Genomic DNA, 23,678 nt, shown 5'->3' with positions numbered 1-23,678 from the left:
TATTGCTACTGAAAACTGATTTCTATGAATAACCAAGCATGTAACTATGTTGTTTGTTGAATATCTAGAACTCAAGAACAATAATGACCACCCTTAACTCCATGCTTGTACTTAGACATCTTTGAGTGATATTGCATGGCATTCAGCCAAGGTTTTCAAAGAAAGTACTTAGCATTAACCTAATCCTTTTTCATTTGGAGCTGGTGAATATTTGTAGTTTTGACTTCAACAGAATTGAGTTGGTCACAATCTTTTTTTCTTTTTTTTTCAAAAATGCTTTTAAAGTAGCAAGAAGTTATAGGAAAATCTTTTGATGCAAGATAATCTCAAAAACTGTCATTGAGCACATGCTAATTGTAATCAGAATGTCCTTTGTATTGTGCAAATCACATGAAGTGAATTTGAGTGACTATGAGTATTTCTAGATGGCTGTAAAATGGAATTTTGAAACCTCCTATACAACCCTGGATTCTGCATTAGCACACAAGTGATCAGAATGCTTGTTTCTCTGCTGAAGGTATGAAAAGTTTAGGTTACCAGAAGGTACAGTTAAATTTTTTGCAGGAAATCCTGAAGATCCCAAAGAGATAGTTGGTCTGTAAGAGAACAGTTTTATATTTTTCTTGGAAAGTAATGAATTTTTTTTTCACCCTTAATTGGCTAACAGCAATGTATTGGAAGTCAAACTACCGTTTATGTGATTATATATTGCAAATATGTGTGCAAATGCTGTATGTTGTGTTTTAAGTTCATTGATGCATTAGGAAAATACATTTAACATACAGTTAGCAGATTCACAAAATGAAAATTAGTGTATGAATTATTTAGCTAGCACTGCACTTTGCCCCAGAATCTAGTGTTTATTATTGTGAGCTTTAGCAGGAAACAGAAGCAGTATCAATAGGGAAAACATTTCTTTACTGAGCTGAGAACAGTATGGCTTTCTGGTTTCCAAGTGGGGAACCTGGTTCTTTGCTTTCTTTGTTCCCAGTTAGGCTACTCCCAAGCTATTTTAGCTGAACATTTTACATACTAATGGAGCCTAGGGAAGTGCAGTTGGCAGCCGTTCATGGGATAATAATGAAACACACTGTTTAGTACTGCATACTGCTGCTGTAAAATGCGGGAAGTATTTTATAGAGATCATGGTGAGCAGAGCTGCATCCACTTTAAGCGATGTAAGTGCGTGAACGGTAAGCGAGGAAGTTGTGTTTCAAGTGAGAGTAACTGTGGAAATCCTTTGCTTTTGCAGGTAAAGAAAACGTGTACAGAATCAGATGTGTCAGAGCCTCCGAACACCAGGTACGGTAACGAAAAGCAAGTGCTGACTGCCTGCAGCTTGGTGGTGCAGCAAGATACAGAGCTGAGCGGCAGATACATAGCACTGTGTGCGAGAGACCTGCTTTGCAAAGAGTGAAGGACTAGGTTAATTTTAAGTGCTTTTCACTCTAGAAGGTTTTCCTTCAGTTTGAGATGATGATTAGCATCACAATTGATAAGTATAATTTGTGCCATAATGCTGAATTATGATTCTCGATTTAAAAGAAAATCCTAAGAAATATCATAAAGAAATCTATGTAATCAAATTTCTTTTATTTTTTCTTATTTTGTCCCTTTTCTGAGAAACCTGATGTTTACTAGTAATACAGTTTATTTCCTGTGTGGGCAGTTCTGTCTTAATTTGTGAAAATTTACATTTATCAAAACTTTTTTTGTTGTTTTTTTCACTTCCAAAAAGCATGGCACTGTGTTTATAAGTTAGGAAGAAGCCAAGTATTCTTTAAAATGAAACTTTTCAGACACTGTCTTTTCTAATTTCATTTACATGAGGAACAGGAGATGCATTTAATTTCTATGTTTTGCACGTGGAGGTACAAGCATGTGTAATTCCGAGCAGGTGAAGTAGCAATCGTTTTAGGTTTGTGTATTTCTGTTAATCAGTAAACTGTTGAGCCACAGTGGGTGATTTTCTTAAGATTTGGTGGTTTGCAGTGCTTTTTGAGTATCTTTGTCTTGCTTCTCTATAGAACTATTTAATTTTCACAAAAATTGACATCATGCTAACACTGTGATTAAAACTCAGAAAAGCTAAGTAATTCAAGGTTTGCCAAATCTCATCCTCAGCTTTGTGTCACTGTTGCAGCAGCATCCTCTGGGAGCTGGGGGCCACATGTAATGTTAAAGCCCAATGTAGTATCTGTGGCTTGAGCTATGCAGTGCGCTGTCTGAGTTTCTTTGATTAGCTTCTCGAGTCCCTTATGAATAAGGGACTTATCCTTATTCATCCTTGCCTTTCATTTAGTTTGGTAAGAGCTGAATAAGGGAATCTAAAATTCAATGTTCTGATACGCTTCCAGTGAAGTCAGTAGTAGTTTTGCATACTCTGGAGCATATTTTGTCCTTTGGTTCTCATTTAATAACTTATAAATGAAAAATGTATCTGCTGTCCTGCTGCTTTGGTTTAAATTTTGTTATAATGATCAAGCTCTATCCAAGAACTTTGCTGGCATCACAAATCTCCACTTATCACAATACTTGTGCATGGATGTAATTTTAAAGAAGACTGTTATATCTCTAACATTTAAAATTATGAAGAATCCATGGATGTTGTTTCATCAGACTATGAATTGCAACAAGCTTGAGGACCCAGGATATAGCATACTGTCATTATCTCTGCATAATGGGAAATTTCTTAAGAATTGTAATTAAATTCTTCATACCAGGTGTGAGGAACAGAAAACCTTTTTTCTACCAAGTGTAAGGGGGAAACCATGTTACCATGTTACAAATAGTCAATTTGGAGAAGAAAATCAGGTAGTTGTTTTTTTTGTTTGTTTGTTTGTTTGTTTTTAATGAGAAAAACCCAAAATACTTTTAATTTGGAGCTCCGAGGTCTCAGTTTGAGGATATATCAGAAACAGTCGAAATTAACATTCCTGACCTGTGTGTGTAATGCTGTGTATACAGCCTGCAGCAAACATTTTTTGTCAGATCTTGATCCGCGGTGGGACTTGGGTCTTCCAAGGGAGTCTCTGACAGCCTTTGACTGCAGCAGCGCTAGGGGGCACCGCACAGCACATAACACTTGAAAGCCTGGTGCAAGGTAATTCTTCTCTAAACAAGTCTTAAGTGAAAACATTGCACATAAAATGAAACATCAGCATAAAAATGAATGCTGGAGACACACAGCCTTACAGAATAGCTCCTGGCTTGGGACCTAAGGCCAATATCATTCATTTATTTAGCTAGCTTTATAGTGTGTTGGTTTTGGATTTGAAACTATTACAATAAATGCAGATGGAAAGTGTTTTTACAGTAGGGAAGTAATTAAACTGGGTGTGGGAACTTTGTCAGGAGAATTCTTGGAGTGACATGTATGTATCAGCAGATTCTTTGTCTTGCTTGGCCTTGGTTCATCTTTTAGAAAGAAACATTCAAAGTGCAGATGTAACTAGTAAATTCCCTTCAGGAAAAAAAAAAAAAAAAACAAAAAAAAACAAAAAAAAACCACACCTATGAAGCATATCAAAAATGCTTCCCAGAAGCATCCAGTTATATAGACAGCAAAAATCAACTGTCACCAGTGTTGTTTTTTTTTTATACAAAAATGGTTATTATCTCCACAGGTAAACTGCAGACACACACAGGTAACTGTGGTTAAGAACTGAAGTCATGGTGGGTAGGCATCCACGGCATTATAAACACACAAAAAAAACATAAATGGATCTTCTGTATCTCTGTCACAAATTGTAACTCACAAATTACTTTTACAAATTCTGTCTAGGTCTCTTGAGGGTTATTTTGCAACCCCCTTCCAAACCCCTATGAGCTGTTTGTAAATACCTTTCTCAGATTGTTTACACATTAAACCTATCATGATGGTATTGTGGCTATAGCAATACTAAGACATTCTTTCTACATAATTTTGTAATAAAATCAAATTCACCCTGCATGTCTAAATAGCTGTCTAGTTGGGCAAAATTATTATATCTTTCTGGAGCCAGAAAGGTTGGGACTTTCTGGCTATCATACTACAGGTCTGACAAGACAGAAGCGACATGCATGGGTGACAACTCCATCACTCTGGCCATGTATAAAATTCACTAGTGAGATTAGGAAAAGTTCAGAGCCTATAAACACACATTGCTTTTAATTGTCTTATATACTAGGTATAAATGGGACTGATCCCCTAAATATGCTGAACAGCTCCTACATTTTATTTAATATTATATAAGAAACACTGAAAACTAGTGCAATGCATGGAAGTTAACTTGTTTGCAGTTGTTACAGTTCCATTTTTACATAGATAATCAGAGAAGTGTTTTTAATATTAATAATCAAGTATTTTGTTGCCCTAAAACTTGTAAGCTACAATTACAGTCTCATACCTCAAGATATTCCTATGAAAATGAGTTAAACACTTGAATATACGTGAAGTCTGGTAAAATGGTAAATACTGTGTCCCATTCTCCATTTCACTGTCAGCTACAACACATTGGTTTTGGCTATACAACCCAGGGCAGCATCTTTCTTTGTGACAACAGACTGCTTGATGAACATGTCACTGCTAGCCCAAAGTCCTTCCCTTCCCCTTTCTATCTCCCTTCTCCTTCCTATCAGTCCTGTCAGAAATTCTACTATAAGATCAAGGTCACATCACAAACTGAGATCTGGCCAAAGATATCTAGTTTGCTGGGTTATAAAATCAAATAGAGAGGGGAGGAAGAGGAAGTCCCTGCAAAGGGAAAATTTATCAGTCATCTGCAGCTTCCTCTAAGTCCACTGATTATAGGGCTTTTTTGCCCTTCATAGAGGATAGAAGAATCTGCAGAAGAATTAATAGATTTTTCTGACAGATGAGACAGTTCATTTTCTTCCTGGAGAGGTAGCTATTATGTAAGTACCAGTTAGACAAAGTTTGTTCCTATGTATTGCTGAAAAGCAAATTCACTAATGATGATTACTGGTGAATCACATCCACAGAGACACAGTTGCCAGATAAATAGGCTGTCCGAAAAAAAACAGGATTTTTGCATGTTTAAAAAATGGCAATATATTTCAAATTAATGTGGGTTTCAGTGAGGCTTTCTGCATAGATTGCAGCTGTTCTGGCCTTCATAGATGATTGCTGTTCTGGCCTTCCACACCCACCTTTTTAAAAGTGCACCACATTGTAAGATTTAAAAGATATGCATTCCTTTTTCTGTTCCTTCATCCTAAAAGTCTCTTTCAACCCCCCTGAATGAGAAATGGACTTTTATATTTTTTCATTGTTCGCATTTGGATACCTAGTCCTGTTTTTGTTTTGTGACGATATAGTGCTAAGGATATAGCACATACATGTCCATAGACAATTCCTGTTGTTAATGCATTAACAAGTAAATAGATGATATTTGATAACAGTAAGAGCTACCACAGTTTTCACATTGCATCCATGAGACAAAGGCTTCATTCCCCTGTAACTTGGGACAAACTGTACAAATACAGTTTTCATGGTATTTGCTATACCAGAGCCATGCTAACACTGAGTGCATTACCTAAAAGGGTTTCCATGGGCATCAGTGCATTTAACAAAAGTAAAAAGGAAAATGATATGTATCTCCTACACCTTATTCTGGACAACCAGATCATCAAAAGTGTTTCATTTATAACAATTTGAGCTGTGTAAAACACAATCTGAAATTTTACTTATGCTAATTTATCCAACAGAACCTTCACATTCTTAGCTCAGGTTTGATGGCTGATTGGAATTAAATAATCCAACCCAAACTATTCTATGATACCTTGCACTTATCCGTATTTACCAGGTCTAATAACTTCTCAACCCAAATACAAGAAGAACAGGTCATCTGATGGGTTCTGTGACAGAAGCTGTTGTGCCTTTCCCATGATCATTTGAGCACACCCAATCATTTGCTTACCAGTTTGTAGGAGTGTGAGACCAGCAGTACCTTTCAAGTTATTTGCAGCTCAGAAGATGAACAATAAATGTTTATTATTACATAGTGAAGAGGACCTTTATGCCAAGCAATAAAAGCTACCAACAGCTATGGAAATTGCCATTGATGTAACAGAAGTAAAAACAGAAAAAAAAATAAATATATTGGTTGTGCAGTGAAAAGGGAATGAGCTCAGATTCTCAAGTTTTCTGATTTGTTGTTTAGCCAAATGCGCTCCTACATTTAATTCTCATCTGTCTTAAAAGTTTTCATTAGAAGGTAGTGATTTGTTGTTTATGAGACGAATGTAGCTTATTTAAGCTAGAGGCTAACTGAAGCACTTTTCAGAGTCAGGAGCAGTGTAGCACCACTGTATCTCACACTTAATAATCTGTAGATCATGGTGACGTGATAAATGGGCTTCATCTGAGGAAATAAGATATTGGCATGACAGTTTAATTTAGACTCCTAAGGTCACATTCACCTCATAGTGAAGTAGATGTGTAGAAGATGCTTCTGAGATGCTATTTATTTGAACCACTTCTCTCTATTGACAATGTATTCCTCTTTTCTTGAGTATCCATGCAGACTCTACCAGCAATTACTTGCTCCACTGCTGATTTAGTATAAGACTAGCTAGATACACCAATGAAAGCATTTATTTTGATTGTTCATATTCTGCTGTTCTGCAAAACAGTTCAGTTCCACAAGGGAATCCATGCAAAAATAAAATTTTATTTAGCCAGAAAAAAAAAAAAAAATGGCACTTAATGCTTTGTTACTGGCTGCTAGTATTTCTTGGGTTTGGGGCAAACTATAAGGAGGAACAGATACAGCAACATGAATTTGCTAGGAAAAGGCAGAATAAATAAAGCTAAAATTGAAAGACTGCCACAAGTAATTTTAGGAACTGGAAGAAAAAAATTCAGTCAACAGGAGGTACAGTATGTGATTGTCAGAATATCACATTCATGTCAGTGAGTTCTCTATAGTTATAAACATTTCACCTAAGAGAAACATTTGGCAGGATCCAGCGCAGACTTCTCAGTTAAGACAGTGGCTGGCAAAAAATGTTTCACAATTTTCCAATTTTAAAATAACTACATTGTGGAATAAGATTTCTTATAAAGGCTGCATTCTGGGACACACAGGCATAACTTGCAGTCAAGAGAATGTTTTACACAAATCTGTTACTTATTAAAGGTTTGGTGCACATATTTAGTCTGCATGCCACTTCAGCAGTTTGAGTCAATCAAAGTAATACAGTTAGCAAGATGACAGCGCAGATACACGTAATTGTAACTAACATACAACATCCATGACCATCACACGGCACTTGCAACAAGTATGTTGTCTTGCTATGTGTGTTGTATGTTTTTCAGGCATGTAGTTTGCAGGCAGAACAAGTCTTTCCTATTTTTGGAGCAGTCTGTGTGGTGTCTCTTTGCCTGCCGTACCCTGATGTTCTCATGCGTTAACTTTAGAAATTTGGTCTTCTGATTACCCGGAGCCTACTGAAGCTGGTCACTGTCTGCCCGTTGGTTTTCATTGGCTCTGAACCAAGCCCCCAAAGAGTTCTAAAAATATATATGATACATTTACAGAAATTGCAATAATCTATTTAGAGTACAAACACATGGTAACTGATGACATCACAGAGAAGTATTGGAATGGTTTATGTTAACAGATCTCTGTGGTTTTAACAATAAAATTAATGTATTTTTGTATTTTTTATATTTTTCCTCTGTTATAAATTCCTGTGTGTTTTTTTTTTTGTTGTTGTTGTAGTTGTTGTTGCTAAAATCAGGCATAACATATTTTCTATTATATTACAAATAATTTCTTTGTGTGATGCCAAGCCAGATCATGTCAGTATCAAGACTTCCACTAACCTGAATCAGTTGTGGGTCAGACTTTGAAACAAGCAAAAGCAAGAAGAAAAAACAAGAAGTTTTGAACAGTTATTGGAAACTTATATAACCTTAAAAAAAAAAAAAAGACTAGGATAAACAAGATTTTAACAGAGGTCTTAGTAGAAGTAGTAATTTGGAAATTGTTTAGTTACTCTTATGTGCAATTGCATAGTATTTTTGTCTAACACCATATATTATGAAGGTAAGTGCTATCTAGTATGCATTTGTGCTACTAGAATGCAAGAACCGACCACTGCTAATAATTTTAAACCTATACTAAAAACTGAAAGAAAAATAGTACATCTGGAAATTAAAAAGTTCTCCAAGAAAGAAAGAAACACATTTTAATAGTTCTGAGTTTATTTTTATGTTGGTTGGACTGTGTCTTATTAATGAGATAGAGTAAATAATACAAAATACTGATCAACTACATGCTGGATTGTACTAATGTAAACTAGAAGTATTTATTTATTTGCTGTTCCCTTAAAAAGGTGCTGTCATTCCTGCTCTCTAAAGTGTATATTGAAAATAGTTAAAATCCCTTTGAATGCTGTCTAACTATCTATACTTCAGTGTTTCAAGAAATAGTTGCTATTTTCTATATATATGCACTGTATATGACCTTTGACCTTATGTCTTATATATCTTAAGTACATGTCCTAAACATAAGACTGTTAAGCCATTTCACTTGGTAAAAATATTGCATATTTCTTGGAGTGGGGATCTCATCCAAGGTATCCTATAACCAGCAGACATAAATCAAGTCCCTTTTGCTATCCCATACTGATCTGTGTGAAAATTTTCTGCCATCTTGAGTAGTTAGTAGTTTACAGACTACTATTATATATGAATGATAACAGTGATTCCCAGGATATTGCTGTGTCCACATCTCTGTGTCCACATCTCTTCTATGTGCCCTATAAGAGGCAACAAGTTTCCATGTGTGAATGTTTCTGGTTAATTGTGAGGAGGTCTACATGTAGAATGACCCCATGGAATTGTATAATTAATAGTTTTGATATAATTGTGACTTCCAAAGTGCTTTGTGATTTCTGAGACAGCTCCAGCAGCACAAGTTATTTAGCAGACCCCTTCACACATGCTGAGCTGCTGTTGGATGGCTTTGTGCCATCCCAGACAGGGGGATTGTGAGTGCCCTTCAACTGAAATGCAAGCCAGTTCTCTGTGTGAGGGCTGGGAAAGGTTTGCAGAAATGAAGTTCTAAAGCTGTGTCAATGACTAAGGATTAATAGCAGTTAAGCATGAAGAAAACCCCCAACAACTAAACATGAAAAAGAACAACTGAAGAAATGAAAAGATTGCAACAACATTTTCCAAAAATGTTGCAATGTGGTAGCAGCACAGGTACAGCAGTGCACAGGGCAGTTCTCCCAATGCTATCTTCTCTCCCTTTTATACACGGGGGCTGTTGCAATGTAAGTTGGGCAACTCCAGCAGCTAATTCCATGAGAGAGAAATTATAATACGTGTTTTACTGCCTTTACTACTGAATAAACAGGTAACACAATGTGATGAACATGGAGACGTCAGGAGTTAAAATTTAAGTCCATTTGCAAGGCTGTTGTCGCTCTCCATCATCAGCTTTCTGTATCTGGAGGTGCAGGTGCACAGAGGGAGCAGGACTGAAGCAATCCCAGTGACTTAGTGTGTGCACCTGGTTGTTACTCATCTGTTTTGGACTGAGCAGGTACCAGTGTGGGTGGTGGGCTAGTGTCCTCCCCACCTGCAAATGACACAATTTGCTTCTCTTAAATCATGGTGTGGATACTGGCAGCCCAACATACAGCCTGAGCTGTCACCAGCTGCATAGACTGGTGGTATATAAGTTCACTTTTCTGCGTGTTCTTCATGTTGCGTTATTAGCTCAGGTAGTGTGAGTTAGCTCACCACCAGGCGTTCTTGTTTGCCAGCCGTTCCGAGGTGACAGCCTGGCAGTCACTGGTAGGTTGAAATCAGTTTCTGCATAAAGTGAGTATATTGCTGCTCTGCAAAACGAGGTGCTTTGTGCCCCGAGGTGAGGTCCAAGGGTTTGGCCTCTAAAAGTAAGCATTTATTACACTTCCCTTTCCCTCTCTGTTATCCCCCCACCCCTGCTCATTGTGACCAGTTTAGACTGAATTTGTTGATCTGCAAAGTCATAGTACTTTTTCATACAACGTCTACTTGAATTTCAGAGAGTTGGAAAACAAGTACATATATTTCTGAGTTAAAGAATATATTAATCAGAACTGAATATTTTTGAGCCTTCAGGAGTATCTTGGCATAGGGGAAATACTGGTTTTAAGTGAAAAAATATAAGCTGAGATTATGCCTGCAAGTGTGTTTACTTAAACCAATAGTTTTACAGATTTTTTCCTAAAATTCAACTGGATTTCAAGACATAAAATGACAGTGTTGGTTCTTCAAGTTCAGCACATTTAATCACAATGAGAAGGAGCTCTCTTTCTTTCTTTCTCCCTAGTCTATTTTTTGCTGTCATATCACATTACAGCAGCACACAGGAGAACTAATTCAAATTCTGTTCCAGCTTCTTTGACCTCTTAGATAATCCAAATATATTTTACCAATGGTGAGCCTGAATAATAAAAGTATTTGGTTCCACCTACTTTACATTTCAAATCCAAATGAATAAGCTCCTAGAAGAATGCAATATTAAAAAATTGTCCAGTTAGATCCAAATTGTTGCACGTTGCTGTTTAAAAGAACTGCTTTTTTTTTTTTTTTTTCTCAAATATTTTCAGGTGCAATTCATTGGCTAGATATTTCACATATTCAGATATATTTTAAATATCATCTGTCAATCTATGTGTTCTGTAAGTACTTAACTTACACCATGCAGTTAGTATGTCGTGCTAGTATTTAGCACACCAAAAATCACCTCTTTGCCATCTTGCCAGACCCTGATCAGTCATTAGGAAAAAAGAAAAAAAAAAAAAAAGTAAGAAATGAGTAGAATGACCTGCAAAAAAAATCATAGATAAAGACCACAACGAAATAAAGTAAAAGCAAGTTTGCTTTCTGTTTTCTAACATCTGCATGTTATACACATGACTTGTATGCATGTTCAGAATGTTTTCCTTTTAATATTTCAGACTTGGTCTCATCTATTTATTTTAAGGTAGCCTAATTCCTGTGCTTCAGTTCTCTTTACACAGAGTTTAGGCTGAGTACCAGTCATCCTTGTCCCCCTCTGGGAACAGAAGTCAGAGGATCCAGATGACAAGGAGGGAAAAAGACTCCTCCATAAGCAGCATCTGGCCCTTTGGCAGATTTGTCAAGCACTTCTGCTAATGGGTTTGGATTTGCCCAGGGGTCTTTTATGTGGTTACATTGCAGATGGTCTGTCTGTTCTATCTTCTCCTTTTGAATGCTTTTATTTAAAAAAAAAAAAAAAAAGGGGGAAAGGAAAGAAAGAAAGAAAAAACACAAAAAAACTTTCATCTGATCCTTAGAATTTACACACTCCTTTCCAACTGATAAGATTCTTTATGAGTCTCATAAGATGCCTGTGCATACTCCTTTCTGTTAGAAATCTCAAAGCTTTCCATATATCCAAATGTGTGTCTTGAGTTTTGCTGGCAATTCTGGACTTAGTTCTCCAGTTTAGCTGCCAAGTGATATAATTTACTGTGATCTGAGTCTGTGTTTTTGTCAAATTTCTGTGGGATTTACTTTATGTCATTTGTAGAGCAGAGGTAAATTTACCTCCCCTTAAAGCATGAAATATTCTTGCCTTCTACTAGCCTTCCACCTTTGAAAAACTAAGTTCAAATCTGGATCTGGTTATAAGTGAAAATGAGTATGATGGTCTCAATCTAATTCATAGGGGATTCTTGTCTGCCATTTAAGAGAGGTCCAGGACTTCAGGAGCAATTCTTTGGGAAGGTATGTTGGCAGATCTATGGAAAAAAAAGCATACACAGTGCCCCAAAAAAATAAAGCAATTTCATGGATTGGCTTTTTAACAGAATTATTTATTGTGTGACCTGAGCGAAGAAGAGGGTAGAAAGGGAATGCATCTTCTTTCCTGAATTTCATTTTCTTCCTATTTAAATTTACAACTGTATCTCTATGACTTTAATGTTTAAGATTTTGTATTTATTTTACTTGCTTTTCTTTGTAGAAGTAATTGGCAGGTGACTAGACATAAGATCACCTTTTATTCTTACGTTATTTCAGGGTTTTATCTTATTTTCCTTCTAGTTATATATATTAAATTCAATGGAAAAAAAATTGTGTTCTCAAATAATGTAGTGCTTTTCAAGTCTTTCTCAAAATAGTACTAAACATACTCATTCCCTTTAGGGTTTCATTATTATACTACGTTTTAAAACAGTAATATTTTAAAATTTACTGAGAAACAAAACATTCAGATTATAAAACGCAATCATGTTGTTATTAATGTCTCCTATTCATGTGCCTTGTATTGTTAATCTGGTCTTTAACCACTGGGCAATCTGTGCTAAGTGTGGTAACATTACAGCCTTAGCCCTAGGAAGTCTGCAGTGTAGACGTGCATGACCTTAAAAACCAAAAACACCAGAGTTTGTTTCATTCTACCCTGTTTTTCCCTCAAACTTTGACATAAGTGGGTATATTATGATTTTTAAAGGCAGGATGGAATGTCAGAAGTCATACTGAGGTCAAACCATTTGGTATAAATTGGGCTTTTAGCAGACAGCGGTATAAAGTACAGGCAAACTGGCAAACCTTTTACAGTTTGCATCAGACATGCTGGTTTTTGGTTCTGCAGAGGTGGGGGGGGGGGGGGGGGGGGAAGGGAGAGGAGAGAGGAAGAGGGGAGGGCATGGGATATGGAGTAGCTGGAGCCGCTGCTGTGTCCTTGCCTCTGCCCTCTGTCTGCATGGACAGGCAGGTATCCCCTACTGCAGCTCACTTGTCTGAGCTGAGACTGTAGGGTTCCCATTTTGCAGCTGTACCATTCTTACAGCTCCAGGGGACAATTCAGAAGGGATTATGCCCTAGAGTCTTCAGGTACATGTATTTATTGACTCCTAGAAAAATCACCTACTTCTATGGATGCCTACCTATGCAACCTGCTCTAGGGAACCTGCTTTGGCAGGAGAGTTGGACCCAATGATCTCTGGAGGCCCCTTCCAATCCCTACAATTCTGTGATTCTGTGATTGTGTAATTCTACCCAAATTAAAAAGGTACATAAAAACTGTGTATACTCTTTAGATCTTAAATTATAAAGTTATAAAATGACTTAGAGAAAACAAATAGTGAAGCAAAATTAAATTTAATAATTCAATATAATTTTAAAGGGCAACCAGCATGAGTATATTTATCAGGACATAATATATCAGGACAAAATGAAAAGGGATGAGTGCAACGCATTCAATGTACATTGCTATCCAGAATAGTTATCCATAGCTACACCTTATTACTTAATAGCAATGATTAAACGGTGAAGCAGTTAAAGCATCAGGCAGTCAGAAAGTTGCATATATTTATTTCATATTCTCAGCATATAACATTATTGTGACTGCAATTAGAGAAGAGAAATAATTGTTTTTGACACAAACTGTTTTAGAGCCAAACATAATGTGCTCCACATGAAGTAAGCTACAGAATTTTTGTCTTGGGAGCCAAGGTTCAGATCAGGTTTAACTTTTAAGGGGAACTTCTCTGTTAAAAGTGAGACATGCTAATGTTTCCCATGTTAAGCTTGCTTGCCAGTAGCTGTCTGTATTTTATCTTTACCAAAAAAAAAATAAGAGAGAAGATTCAGAATGTTTGCATTAAAATATAAAGTTTGAATTGAGCGTGAAAGTGACATGCTTTTGACAACTCTTAGTCAACAATCATAACTCATTCTTTCTGGAGATGGATGGAGCTCTTGCAGGCCCCTGTACTGGTGGCTAATGAAATTACGTTGAAATCAGGTACAATGCTGCACACCTGAAAGACTTTCTTTCCCTTGGGCAATCCCTGACAAAGAACCACGCATTTCTATCACTAGTTTGAAATGTAACAGACATTTCAATTCAGGGAGTCAGAGACACAACTCACCCTCTGCTGTCTTGTTATGAAAATGTGAGCTAATGTTTATATCTTGCAATCCAGGCTCCACTGAAGCCAACAGCAAAATTCCCAGAAATTTTAACAGGCCTCTCATCCATGATTTCCCAATATTAGGCTTGCTTAAATATTGTTGTACATGAGTAAAATTGGCACTATTGTTATGTTGCAATTAATAATGTAGATACATACCAGGAACTGATATCTGGACCCAGATGGTCGTCTCACTGTTCCAGTTAAAGTCATGCTGTTATGCAATGAAGGATGGTGCTGTGTGTTTTCCCTGAGATGTTTTGAAATTATATGCAGTGAGCTGGGTGACTTCAAAGGCCATTTCTAACAAAAGACAGATTTGCAACAGGCTAGTAGTTGGCAGAGCTAATCGTCCGTTGTCTAAGTGAGCTTTACTCTGTATATGTAAGAAATGTCTTTGTTGCCCGAATTAGACTTAAAAGCACCCAAGAAAGACTCAGCGAGATCCTCCAGTTGTTCAGGTGGTTGCCTGTTCCTCTGGGTCAGGTCACCTGCTGCAGATGCAGGAAAAGTCGAAGTTCCTCTGACCAGTTGTGCTACAGAAGTTGTGGTGTGGGAGAAAAGGCCGCAGGCTTGCTGGTTGTGTTAGCCATCTTCACAGAAGTGTTTGTTATTTGTTTATGACACAGATCATCATTTTGTAAGAACCACAGGGTCCATAAGTGCTGATCACATCTGGAAGTGATCAGAAGCGCAAGAGGGAGCTGCTGGGTGAACTACTCTTTGAAAATGTGTCCCTGTGATCCAAAGACCGGTATTTAGACCTTATGTATCTGTAAACTGGTAGTCTGTATTTCATGTAAGTTCAATATTTGACAGCTCCCTGTGGAACTGCAGTGTCATTATCACTTTTGATTTATTTAAATGCTCACATAATGACTTCAAAAACTACTTTAGTCACATTTTTTAAGCAGTAGGTTAATCATGGGTTTAACCTCCTGTGTACCTTCCTGTATTTTCTGTTCACACTGGGACTACAAGTCTGTAACCCAGCCTGTGGACTGTATGGCAAAGCTCATGGCAGGGTGTTAAAACATGTCCATGCATGAGCCAAGACTGTAGCAAGGGAGCATTTGTGCCATGAAATTGTTAGGGCTGTGCTAGGTATGTACCAGTGGGTCCAGAGTGGGCCAGGTTGTATGCAGACTAAGAAAGTTTCTCTCTTTACCCTTCTCTCAGCTACTCCTCCTCAGGTAGCCATAAGTCAGAGAACAGCCTCTGGTTCACTCTACCTACTGGTTGAGGTGATCTCTGCGTGGATCCTGGAGTTAGATTTTCTCCTACCATCTACATTTTTCAAGGAGAAAATAGGAAATACCTGTTCAGATGCCACATTACCTCTTGACAGATACTTCCTTCAGAGCCTGGAGTGAATACCCTGAACTAAAAATGTATCATAACAAACCGGTGCCCATCACACCCCACAAAAGAAATCTCAGAGTCTTGGAACCAGCTGTCCAGAAGGTATCAGTCAATGTAGCTTTTCTTATTTTGTGTGAGCATCCATTTATTGCATCACAATATAAGAGTTTCCCATATGAAGCTATCATCTGCCTTCATCAAATCAAACAAATCTCAGACTGCAGGCTGGGAAGGTGGAGTGGAGGGGAGCCACACAGGGAAAACCTTTCCTGTTATCTGACTTTTTAATGACAGTCTCCCTGTTTTTGTTAGTGTAGACCTGTGTTGTATAACTGAAGAAACCTCTTGAGCACAAAGAGGGTGAGCTGGAAGTTTATGCTGAAGTAAATAATTTAGTAAGGTGGATTTATTTATTTATTTATTTATTTATTTTGTGCTACAGAGTTTTCTCAATTTTTATGTATTTATTTTAATACTTCTTGGCATTGGACAAATGGACACCATGCCCAATAGGAGAAACCAGAAGCATTTCCTATAAATTATTGCATGCTTTATCCACAAGTGGAAATCAAAGTTAATTTTGCATTTTCTATTAATTGTGTCAAGAAAATGTTGTTGATCCCCAGCAAAGACAGAGGGGAGTGAAAAAATAATTTGTGGCTAACTCAATTCCACCAGAATAGACAGTTTTCTGTGGTTTGCTGGAAACCACATTAAATGACATTAAAATGAAGTAAAATGTCTCAGTCAATCAGGAACCAGAGAAACCATAGTGTTTCTGACTCTCAAGCAAATAATAGCTTTCAGCAATTATGTAGCACAAAAATCTGAGCCTTCTAAACTCATTAGTGTGTTTAGACATCACCAGAATAAATATATATAAAAAACCTTTCCACCTTCAGTTTATTCCTCAAACACAGAAGAAGAAAGTGGCAGTTTTTCTTCTCCAGCAAAAGAAAACTTGAATTTGTAAGCAGTTGTTTTTTGTATTGTTTAGTCATATTTTTTTCACTAGATCCACTGAGAAGACATCCATATACTCCTTTTGGTAAAACAGTATCTTCTTATTACTATAGCAAAAGCCATATCCTAGACTAACAAAAGTATGGCCTTTGGTGTCTGAAAACATGTTGAGAAAAGAAGGGAGCATGGATGTAATGAAGACAAAAAATACCTGACACCTGGCTGTAAGGAAGCACAGAGGATCCCAGAATGGCTCAGAGCCAAAAATGTAGGGTAAGAGCAGAATTGTGACTAGGGAATTGGGCAGGGGGGCTGGGGAAGAAGTGGCGGTGCTGTTAAAAGAAAAAATCTTTTTTCTCTAGCTGTAAATGTTGTCCAGAGGCATACTACAATGCTGGCCTTTGTCACTGAGCCTGTTTGCTCACAGTCTCATCCGAGCCCTCTGCACCAAGTATAGCCTAAGCACTGACATTGACTGCCTGGCAGACATCTCCTGTAAAGTAATACTGTCTACATGAGTGGGTTTGTTTTGTTTGTTGTTTTTTTTTTTTTTTTTCTCTTTCATTTCTTTTATTTATTTATTTATTTATTTCTCCTAGAATTAGAGCTTAAATAGCCAAGAGAAAGAAAATAGGCGTGAAAGAAAATTGAGATACAATCACAGCCAGTGCCACTTTATGCCCCAAAGGATCACCAAGGGAGTCCCATCCCCTGCGAGATAAGCAGTATGGTTAAGCAGATCTAAAAAGCTATAAAACTATAAAACAAAATTGAGTAGTTCTGATTTTTCTTCAGCTTAATGTTTCTTTGTACTAGAAGGATCCTCGTACTAGAAGGATCCTCTCTGCAGTGCCGTTACTGCAGTGCCTGGGTAGAGGTTATTTTATTGTGTGCTTGAACTCATGCACTGGGTAAGTGCATGATAATATTCAATATGCAATGAATCATCTATGTTCATAAGAACTCTAGTACAGTCCTTATTGTACTGTTGCAATTCTATGAAGCTGAACCCCATGGTATTTTTATTATTTAACTAGGTGATATTTATGGACATGGTAGAAATGCTAATGTTGTTCTTCTTTTCGCTGAAAATTCCTACCTGTGATACCCTTTATCTGACATTGGCTGCAAATTGACAGAGGAGAAGTATTTTTCAGAATATCAATGTTGTGGTATTCATTTGCTTCTCCCTCTTATTTTTTTAATATGGAAGTTGAAATCCTAATTGCCAGACCATGAGAAATACAAATTATATAGCTAGAATCCACCTTCCATCCCCAAATGGCTGCAAAAAGATTAGCACTTGTTTTCTGGATTGTTAAAAATAAAGAAATAAAAAAAATGCAATGAAATAAAACTCTGAAGAGCATTTGCTGGTTATACATGTATTACTATAACAAGACATTTTTCACTGCTTCTTAGCACTGTATCAGACCACTTTACACATTAAGAAACGAGGCCTTAAGGAGAGTGGAAAGGAGCTCTTGCTAGTGTCTGGCAGCATTATTTGTTTTTAACGCTCTGGCAGACTCCCAGAACTTGTATGCTTTTGTGAGATTGTGCCTAGAATAGCAAGAGATATGGTATTTTGGCCATCTCTTGAGCTTGAGAAGATACAAAGCAGGCTCTGATGATCCTGAGAAAACAAGAGAGACAGTCACCCCAGTGGAGCAAATTTTTTTCATCTGTTTTTCTGGTTTTTCCTTCCCTTTTACAGTGGCAAAAGTGCCATACACAAAGTAAAAGCACAATATTAATCTGTATTTTAGTGTTAGTATAATACTTAGAAATGTTAAAATACAGAGTGAAAGGCTTGTAGGAACTAGCTCAGACTGAATATGGAAGAGAGAGGTGCTTATGAGACATGTTCAGAACATGGCTGGAAGACCTGGAAAAAAAATCTATGGGGAATGGAAATAACAACAGCTCACTTGTCTTCAAAAGTGTATAGTTGGTCAGAGAGTTGAGCTGACAGCAGTAGGAAACAGATTTAGTCTGAACAGATCTGTTACTCAATATTCGTATTGCTTTATAAGTTAAAGTTAAATAAAGGGAAATTCCCTGTTTGTTTAATTTTAGAAGCTCCAAGGTAGCTGACATCTTAATTGGAGAAGGCTCCAGTTTTCTGTGAGAACATGTGGATATGTAAGAAATGGAGTTACAACAGGAGGGATGTAAGAAAAACAGGAAAACAACCCTTCTCCTCCTGCCCCCAACAGTGGGGTACATTTTGCTACAGTGAAATTTAGTAAAGGTTCTGCTAAAGAAAATTATGTAGAAATATTCCTTTGAAAGAATTTTGAAATGAAAAATACTTTTAAATGCCTTTTTTTCTGGTTAGTATAGAAACTAAATACAGTTATTTAATCTTAAATAGTCCTTTCAATTCACTTTTAGTTTGGATTGGTAAAATGCTCATTTAGGATGTAAAACACTTTTTTTTTTTCACATTAAAATATTTTTTCTTCAATAGCTCTTTGATAAATGTTTTCATACTTTCAAAGTTCTTAGTAGAAAACAGTTTGAATTATAGTAAAATATTTTGTATATTTTGCATTTGAAAAATTATGCCATTAAAAAAAATATCTAAATATGATCTACTTGTAGAATTCATGAATAATCAATTAAATTTTGAGTTGTGGAAGAACCCAACTCTTCCTACATGTTTATTATATTTTAATTGGAAATGCAAATAGATAACAGTGTTGTAACAACTCAGAATTTCTAGAAATAGATTTTAATTCTGCCAAGGAAAATCAGTGTACTAGCGTATAGGTGATTGTAATGGGGGAAGGTGGAAAAGAGAGAGTTGAGAGTTGTAAAAACAGAACCCTAGAAGCAATGCCTGAACTTGTCAAAAAACTATATAGAAACTATACAGAAATTGAACTGTTAAATTGAGCAACCATAATTATCCATGCTGAAAGCTTCCTATGTTAGTTTAGGTTATGATGGTCAGCTGTACTCTTCAGCGTAGCAGGATGCATCACAGGTTCTGTTTAGCAGCCATTGCAAAGACAGGTGGGAAAATTTATTTCCTTGGATGCTGTTCCCTAACCCCCTACTGAACACAGGTTAACCATTGAAAAGATGTCACTTGATGCCAAGGAACAAAATGTGCTCTAACATGGCAAACCAGTATTCATACACAGATGCAAACAACTTTCATTTGTTGCGGTTGTCCGTGTTCAGGTTGGAGTTGAAGCCCACAGGGGTCTGTCTGGGAGGCTGTTCTGTGCAAATGGGATGGTTTAGAGACTTTTCCAGTAAGCCTCTGAAATGATCCGCTAAGCATGTGAAAATACCAATTTTCAAAGACTTAAAGCATAGCCAAAGCAGAATAAAAGACAAATCCATCTTGCCAGATTTCAGGTTTTTGCTCAGAAGCTTGGAGTCATGTTAGCAGTCTTCAAACAAACAGATGAAGAATTTAAAACATCTTGCAAAAACATTTCCTTCCAAAATATATCTTTTTATACAATTTAATGTTTTACTTAATTACTCTGAAAAGTAGTTTGAGACAATTAAAGAGTGGAAAAGCTAAAGCTCAAGCAGTTAAATTCCTGGCAGAGAAAAAAAAAAAAAAAAGATATACAGTGTGTTTTTTAAAGCAGCTCTAACAATGTTTTTTTTTGTTTTTTTTTTTGTTTTTTTTTAATTGAAACACACTGCCTCTTCTAAAAAAATAAATCTTTAATAAATAACTGCATAAACTTACAAGTATTAATTGGTCCTTCAGTGATCACTCTTTTTACTTTTTTTTTTTTGTCTTTTCTCTTTTTTAGTGCAGGAAAACACATACTGAACACAAACCTGCTTCTGATTAAGTTAGTGAAAGCAGGACTCTGATAAACATTTAGTTTGACGAAATGAATTCAAGATGTTGGAATTATTTCATCCATTTTATTAAACATTTTTCCTGAATCCTTCATTCAACGAAAATGTAAGATTTGAGTAGGTCTATTACATCTTCCCGAGAACTTTTTAGGCTAAAGGTAAACTAAATGCATCCAGAAAGGTGAATTGAATGACATCTGTTACACAGAAGGCAATGTGCACTTGATATAAACATATCATATAGAGATATATTAAAATAATACCCTTACTTGTTCACACAGGGTAGAGCACCCAGGATAAGCATAAATGTATAGAAGTGGTTTTGTGAAGCTTTTTATCATTTTGGATATCCTTCTTTTTTTTTTTTTTTTTTTTTTTTTCCTTAATAGACTGCAAGTGCAAGATTTATTTTACTCATCTAAATAAAAAGTTTATTTGTAAATATACTATTTTAAAAATATTATTTTAATACTAGTTTAAAAATATATTATTTTAAAAATAGTGTTAATTAATGAACTTGCCCTGTGTAGATTTCTATCTGCCTTTTGCTAGATGCTGACTGTAGAAAACACCTATAAGACAGTATACTTTTCTGCATAAAAGGTTTCATACTGGTGTGGGACAAAAACTATTCCTTTTATAAAATTGGTGTATGTTCTTTGATAAGCAAATGAAAATCGGTGGACTTCGTTTTCTGATTAATAAAATCTGATTGATTTGAGTGTGAAGAGTGCTTATGATGGATAGTTCTTACATACAGCATCTGGGTAAATCAATTATTTTGGTTATGAAATGTAGCTGAAGCATTTAAATTTGTGGCTATGATAAATACCCGCGTGGAAATAAATTATTGTCGTTTTCATGCTAAACAAGAAAAAAATACATGTGAACTTTTCAAGTTAGAACTGCCCATTAGGTATCTCTGGGCTGATTGTACTTGAACAGGAAATCATGACACTTTAACTGCTAACTGAGCACGTGGGGAGTATTAAACTGTATATGCTATGAAACACATTGTTTATTTTGTGTAGCATTCTCCTGCTCCCTTAAATACATACAAGATGGAAACTCACATACTTTTTTTAACCTTTAGCTGCTATCCTTGTACAGAAACTACTAAACAAAAACTGACGGAATAGTAAACCACTTGAGTTCATTTTATTTCATCTAACACTGATCACATTTCCAGTAGACAATAAATATAATGCATTGCTGACAGATGTGTGGAAATGTATATACAATTAGATGATGAAATTTGGGTCAAGGCAGTTCAAATCTCAGTTTATGCCTTTGCATTTCCGTGAGTACTGCAATAAAATTCCTACCTGCTGATGCATGACCTCCTGCAATATCAGCTTACCCTGGCTCATCCAGGCTGCTGTTGGGAAGACTGCCCTACCAATGGCATAGCAGTGCATCTCAGGCAGGATTCAAGCATTTATTGGAGTAAACGAGATTTCTTTGCCTGGCTTTGGACAAGACCTTGGTGCATTTTCCCAGCTGAGATGTAGTATTTCCTAAACTAGAAAATACTCAAGACACGAAAGCTCTAAACCTGGGCCCTGAACAGGCTAGAGAGGTGGGCCTGTACAAACCTCATGAAGTTCAACAAGGCCAAGTGCAAGGTCCTGTACCTGGACTGGAACAATCCCAAGCACAAATACAGCCTGGGCAGAGAATGGATTGAGAGTAGCCCTGAGGTTACTGGCAGATGAAATGCTCAATGTGAGCCAGCAATGTGCACTTGCAACCCAGAAAGCCAACTGTATCCTGGGCTGCATCAAAAGCAACGTGGTCAGCAAGGTGAGGGAAGTGATTCTCCCCCTCTGTTCTGCTCTCATGAGACCCATCTTGGAGTACTGTATTCAGCTCTGGGTTGATCCAAAGGCTGGAACACCTCTCCGGTGAAGACAGGCTGAGGGAGTTGGGTTGTTCAGCCTGGAGAAGAAGAGAAGGCTCCAGGGAGACCTCATTGCAGCCATCCAGTACCTGAAGGGGGCCTAGAGAAAAGCTGGGGTGGACTCTTTGTCAGGGAGGGACTCTTTGTCAATAAATAATTAGGATGCTAGGTGTTGCATATGCAATTGGCCACTGCTCTTCCTGGCCATAATATGAAGATACAGGAGCAGTTGTGCTTATAAAACTATCCCAACTGTTCTCTTTTTAGTCCTTTCAGTCTTCTACAATTCATTTGGTCTTTACAGCTGTGTAAGACAATCTTTCTGTTGGCCTTTGTAGTATACATATGGTAAATGGTTCTCCTATTGCAGATGGGCTGGCAACTTTGCTTATACATAGAAAAAAGGCTTCTTTGGGGAAAAAATCTGAGTAATTAATTTAGAATTGAAGCAAGGAATAGGCAAGCACACACTGCAAATTATATTGCTATTACCAGTCTAACAAGAAACACTCCTTGTCTGCTTTGTCTGAGAAAGGCAGATCTGTTGTCACTGAATGAAAGCCATCCACAGTCCCACAGTACAACTCTGACACTGGAATCCATTGTGGTCTATATCTACATCATTGTTTTTATTGAAAGTTTTTGAGTCTCCTAGAAATGACTCAGAAGAAAAAATATCGAGTAACCTAGTAAGAATATGTGCATTTTTAAGCATGAAGAAACTTTCAGATGTATGGAAAAGGCCTGTTCATTTATCCGTGTGTTCTGTTACTATGATTTAGTATTAATTCAGTGACTACTGGTGGTTGGAATACAGATAACGGGAGACAGAAGTTCTTATTCTGATTTGCTCTGCAATGACTGACTTTTTACTTAAGTTCTCCGTTTTCTTCTAAGAAATACATATGTACATACATTTATCCAGTTATCCATCCATCTATCCATTCATCCTTGCATATATGGAAGCATACATACATGTATATTTTATATGTATATTATATATATATATATATATATGCACTGCCTCATGTGCATCTTATACAAGCTCTTTGAACAGTTTTGTAAGCCTGTGTCTTTTACTTCATAATACTTGGAGGAAAAGTGGGTAATACTGATGTTGCTGTTCACAACAAACTGTTATCTACTTTCTTAGATTTAGTAAAAAAAAAAAAACCTCACAGTAACAGGTATGGAGTTGTTAATCTAGCTACATTCCAAATTTTCCATGTAAAAATTATTTTTTACAAAAAAGTAAATAATCATAGGAAGTATACAGGAAGTACCACAATATATATAAATACCATCACCTTATTTAACAGGTCTATGGAAATGCAAGATCTAGCAAGTCCTCATAATCTTGTTGGGAGCAGCGATGCATCAGGTAGCTCCAAACTGGATAAACCTAATCTCAGTAGTACATCTGTTACAACAAATGGAACAGGAGGTAAGTGTAAAACATTTCTGGTGCATAGAAAGTTTGGACTAGCGTTTTTTCATATGCATTTTTAATGTTATTTCAATGATGAGCGTAAACCCGTTTATAATCCCAGGAAGAAATATTTAAATATTCCAATCATACCAGTGTAAATCTACTAATCAATATTTCTCCAATTTCCACCAATTGAAATAAGAGGCAGAACTATGCAAAGGTGAAATTAAGAAAATT

General features: G+C 36.6%; 1 protein-coding gene across 25 annotated transcripts in view; it reads left to right on the top strand.

Moving 5' to 3' along the window:
- The window catches only part of EYA4 (EYA transcriptional coactivator and phosphatase 4), a 152,825-nt gene that overhangs the window by 79,400 nt on the left and 49,747 nt on the right, over positions 1 to 23,678 (top strand). For 22 of the 25 annotated variants that reach the window (XM_068677370.1, XM_068677373.1, XM_068677372.1 and 19 more), the window contains 2 exons: positions 1,253 to 1,302; positions 23,332 to 23,456. In XM_068677370.1, coding sequence (XP_068533471.1) covers positions 1,253 to 1,302; positions 23,332 to 23,456 — 175 coding nt within the window. Of the gene's footprint in view, positions 1 to 1,252; positions 1,303 to 23,331; positions 23,457 to 23,678 lie in introns of those variants that run through there. The other 3 variants (XM_068677392.1, XM_068677391.1, XM_068677394.1) reach the window with 2 other exon arrangements.

Source organism: Anas acuta, chromosome 3 (assembly GCF_963932015.1).
Source record: "Anas acuta chromosome 3, bAnaAcu1.1, whole genome shotgun sequence".
Lineage (NCBI taxonomy): Eukaryota > Metazoa > Chordata > Aves > Anseriformes > Anatidae > Anas > Anas acuta.
This window is presented reverse-complemented; position numbering and strand designations above follow the sequence as displayed.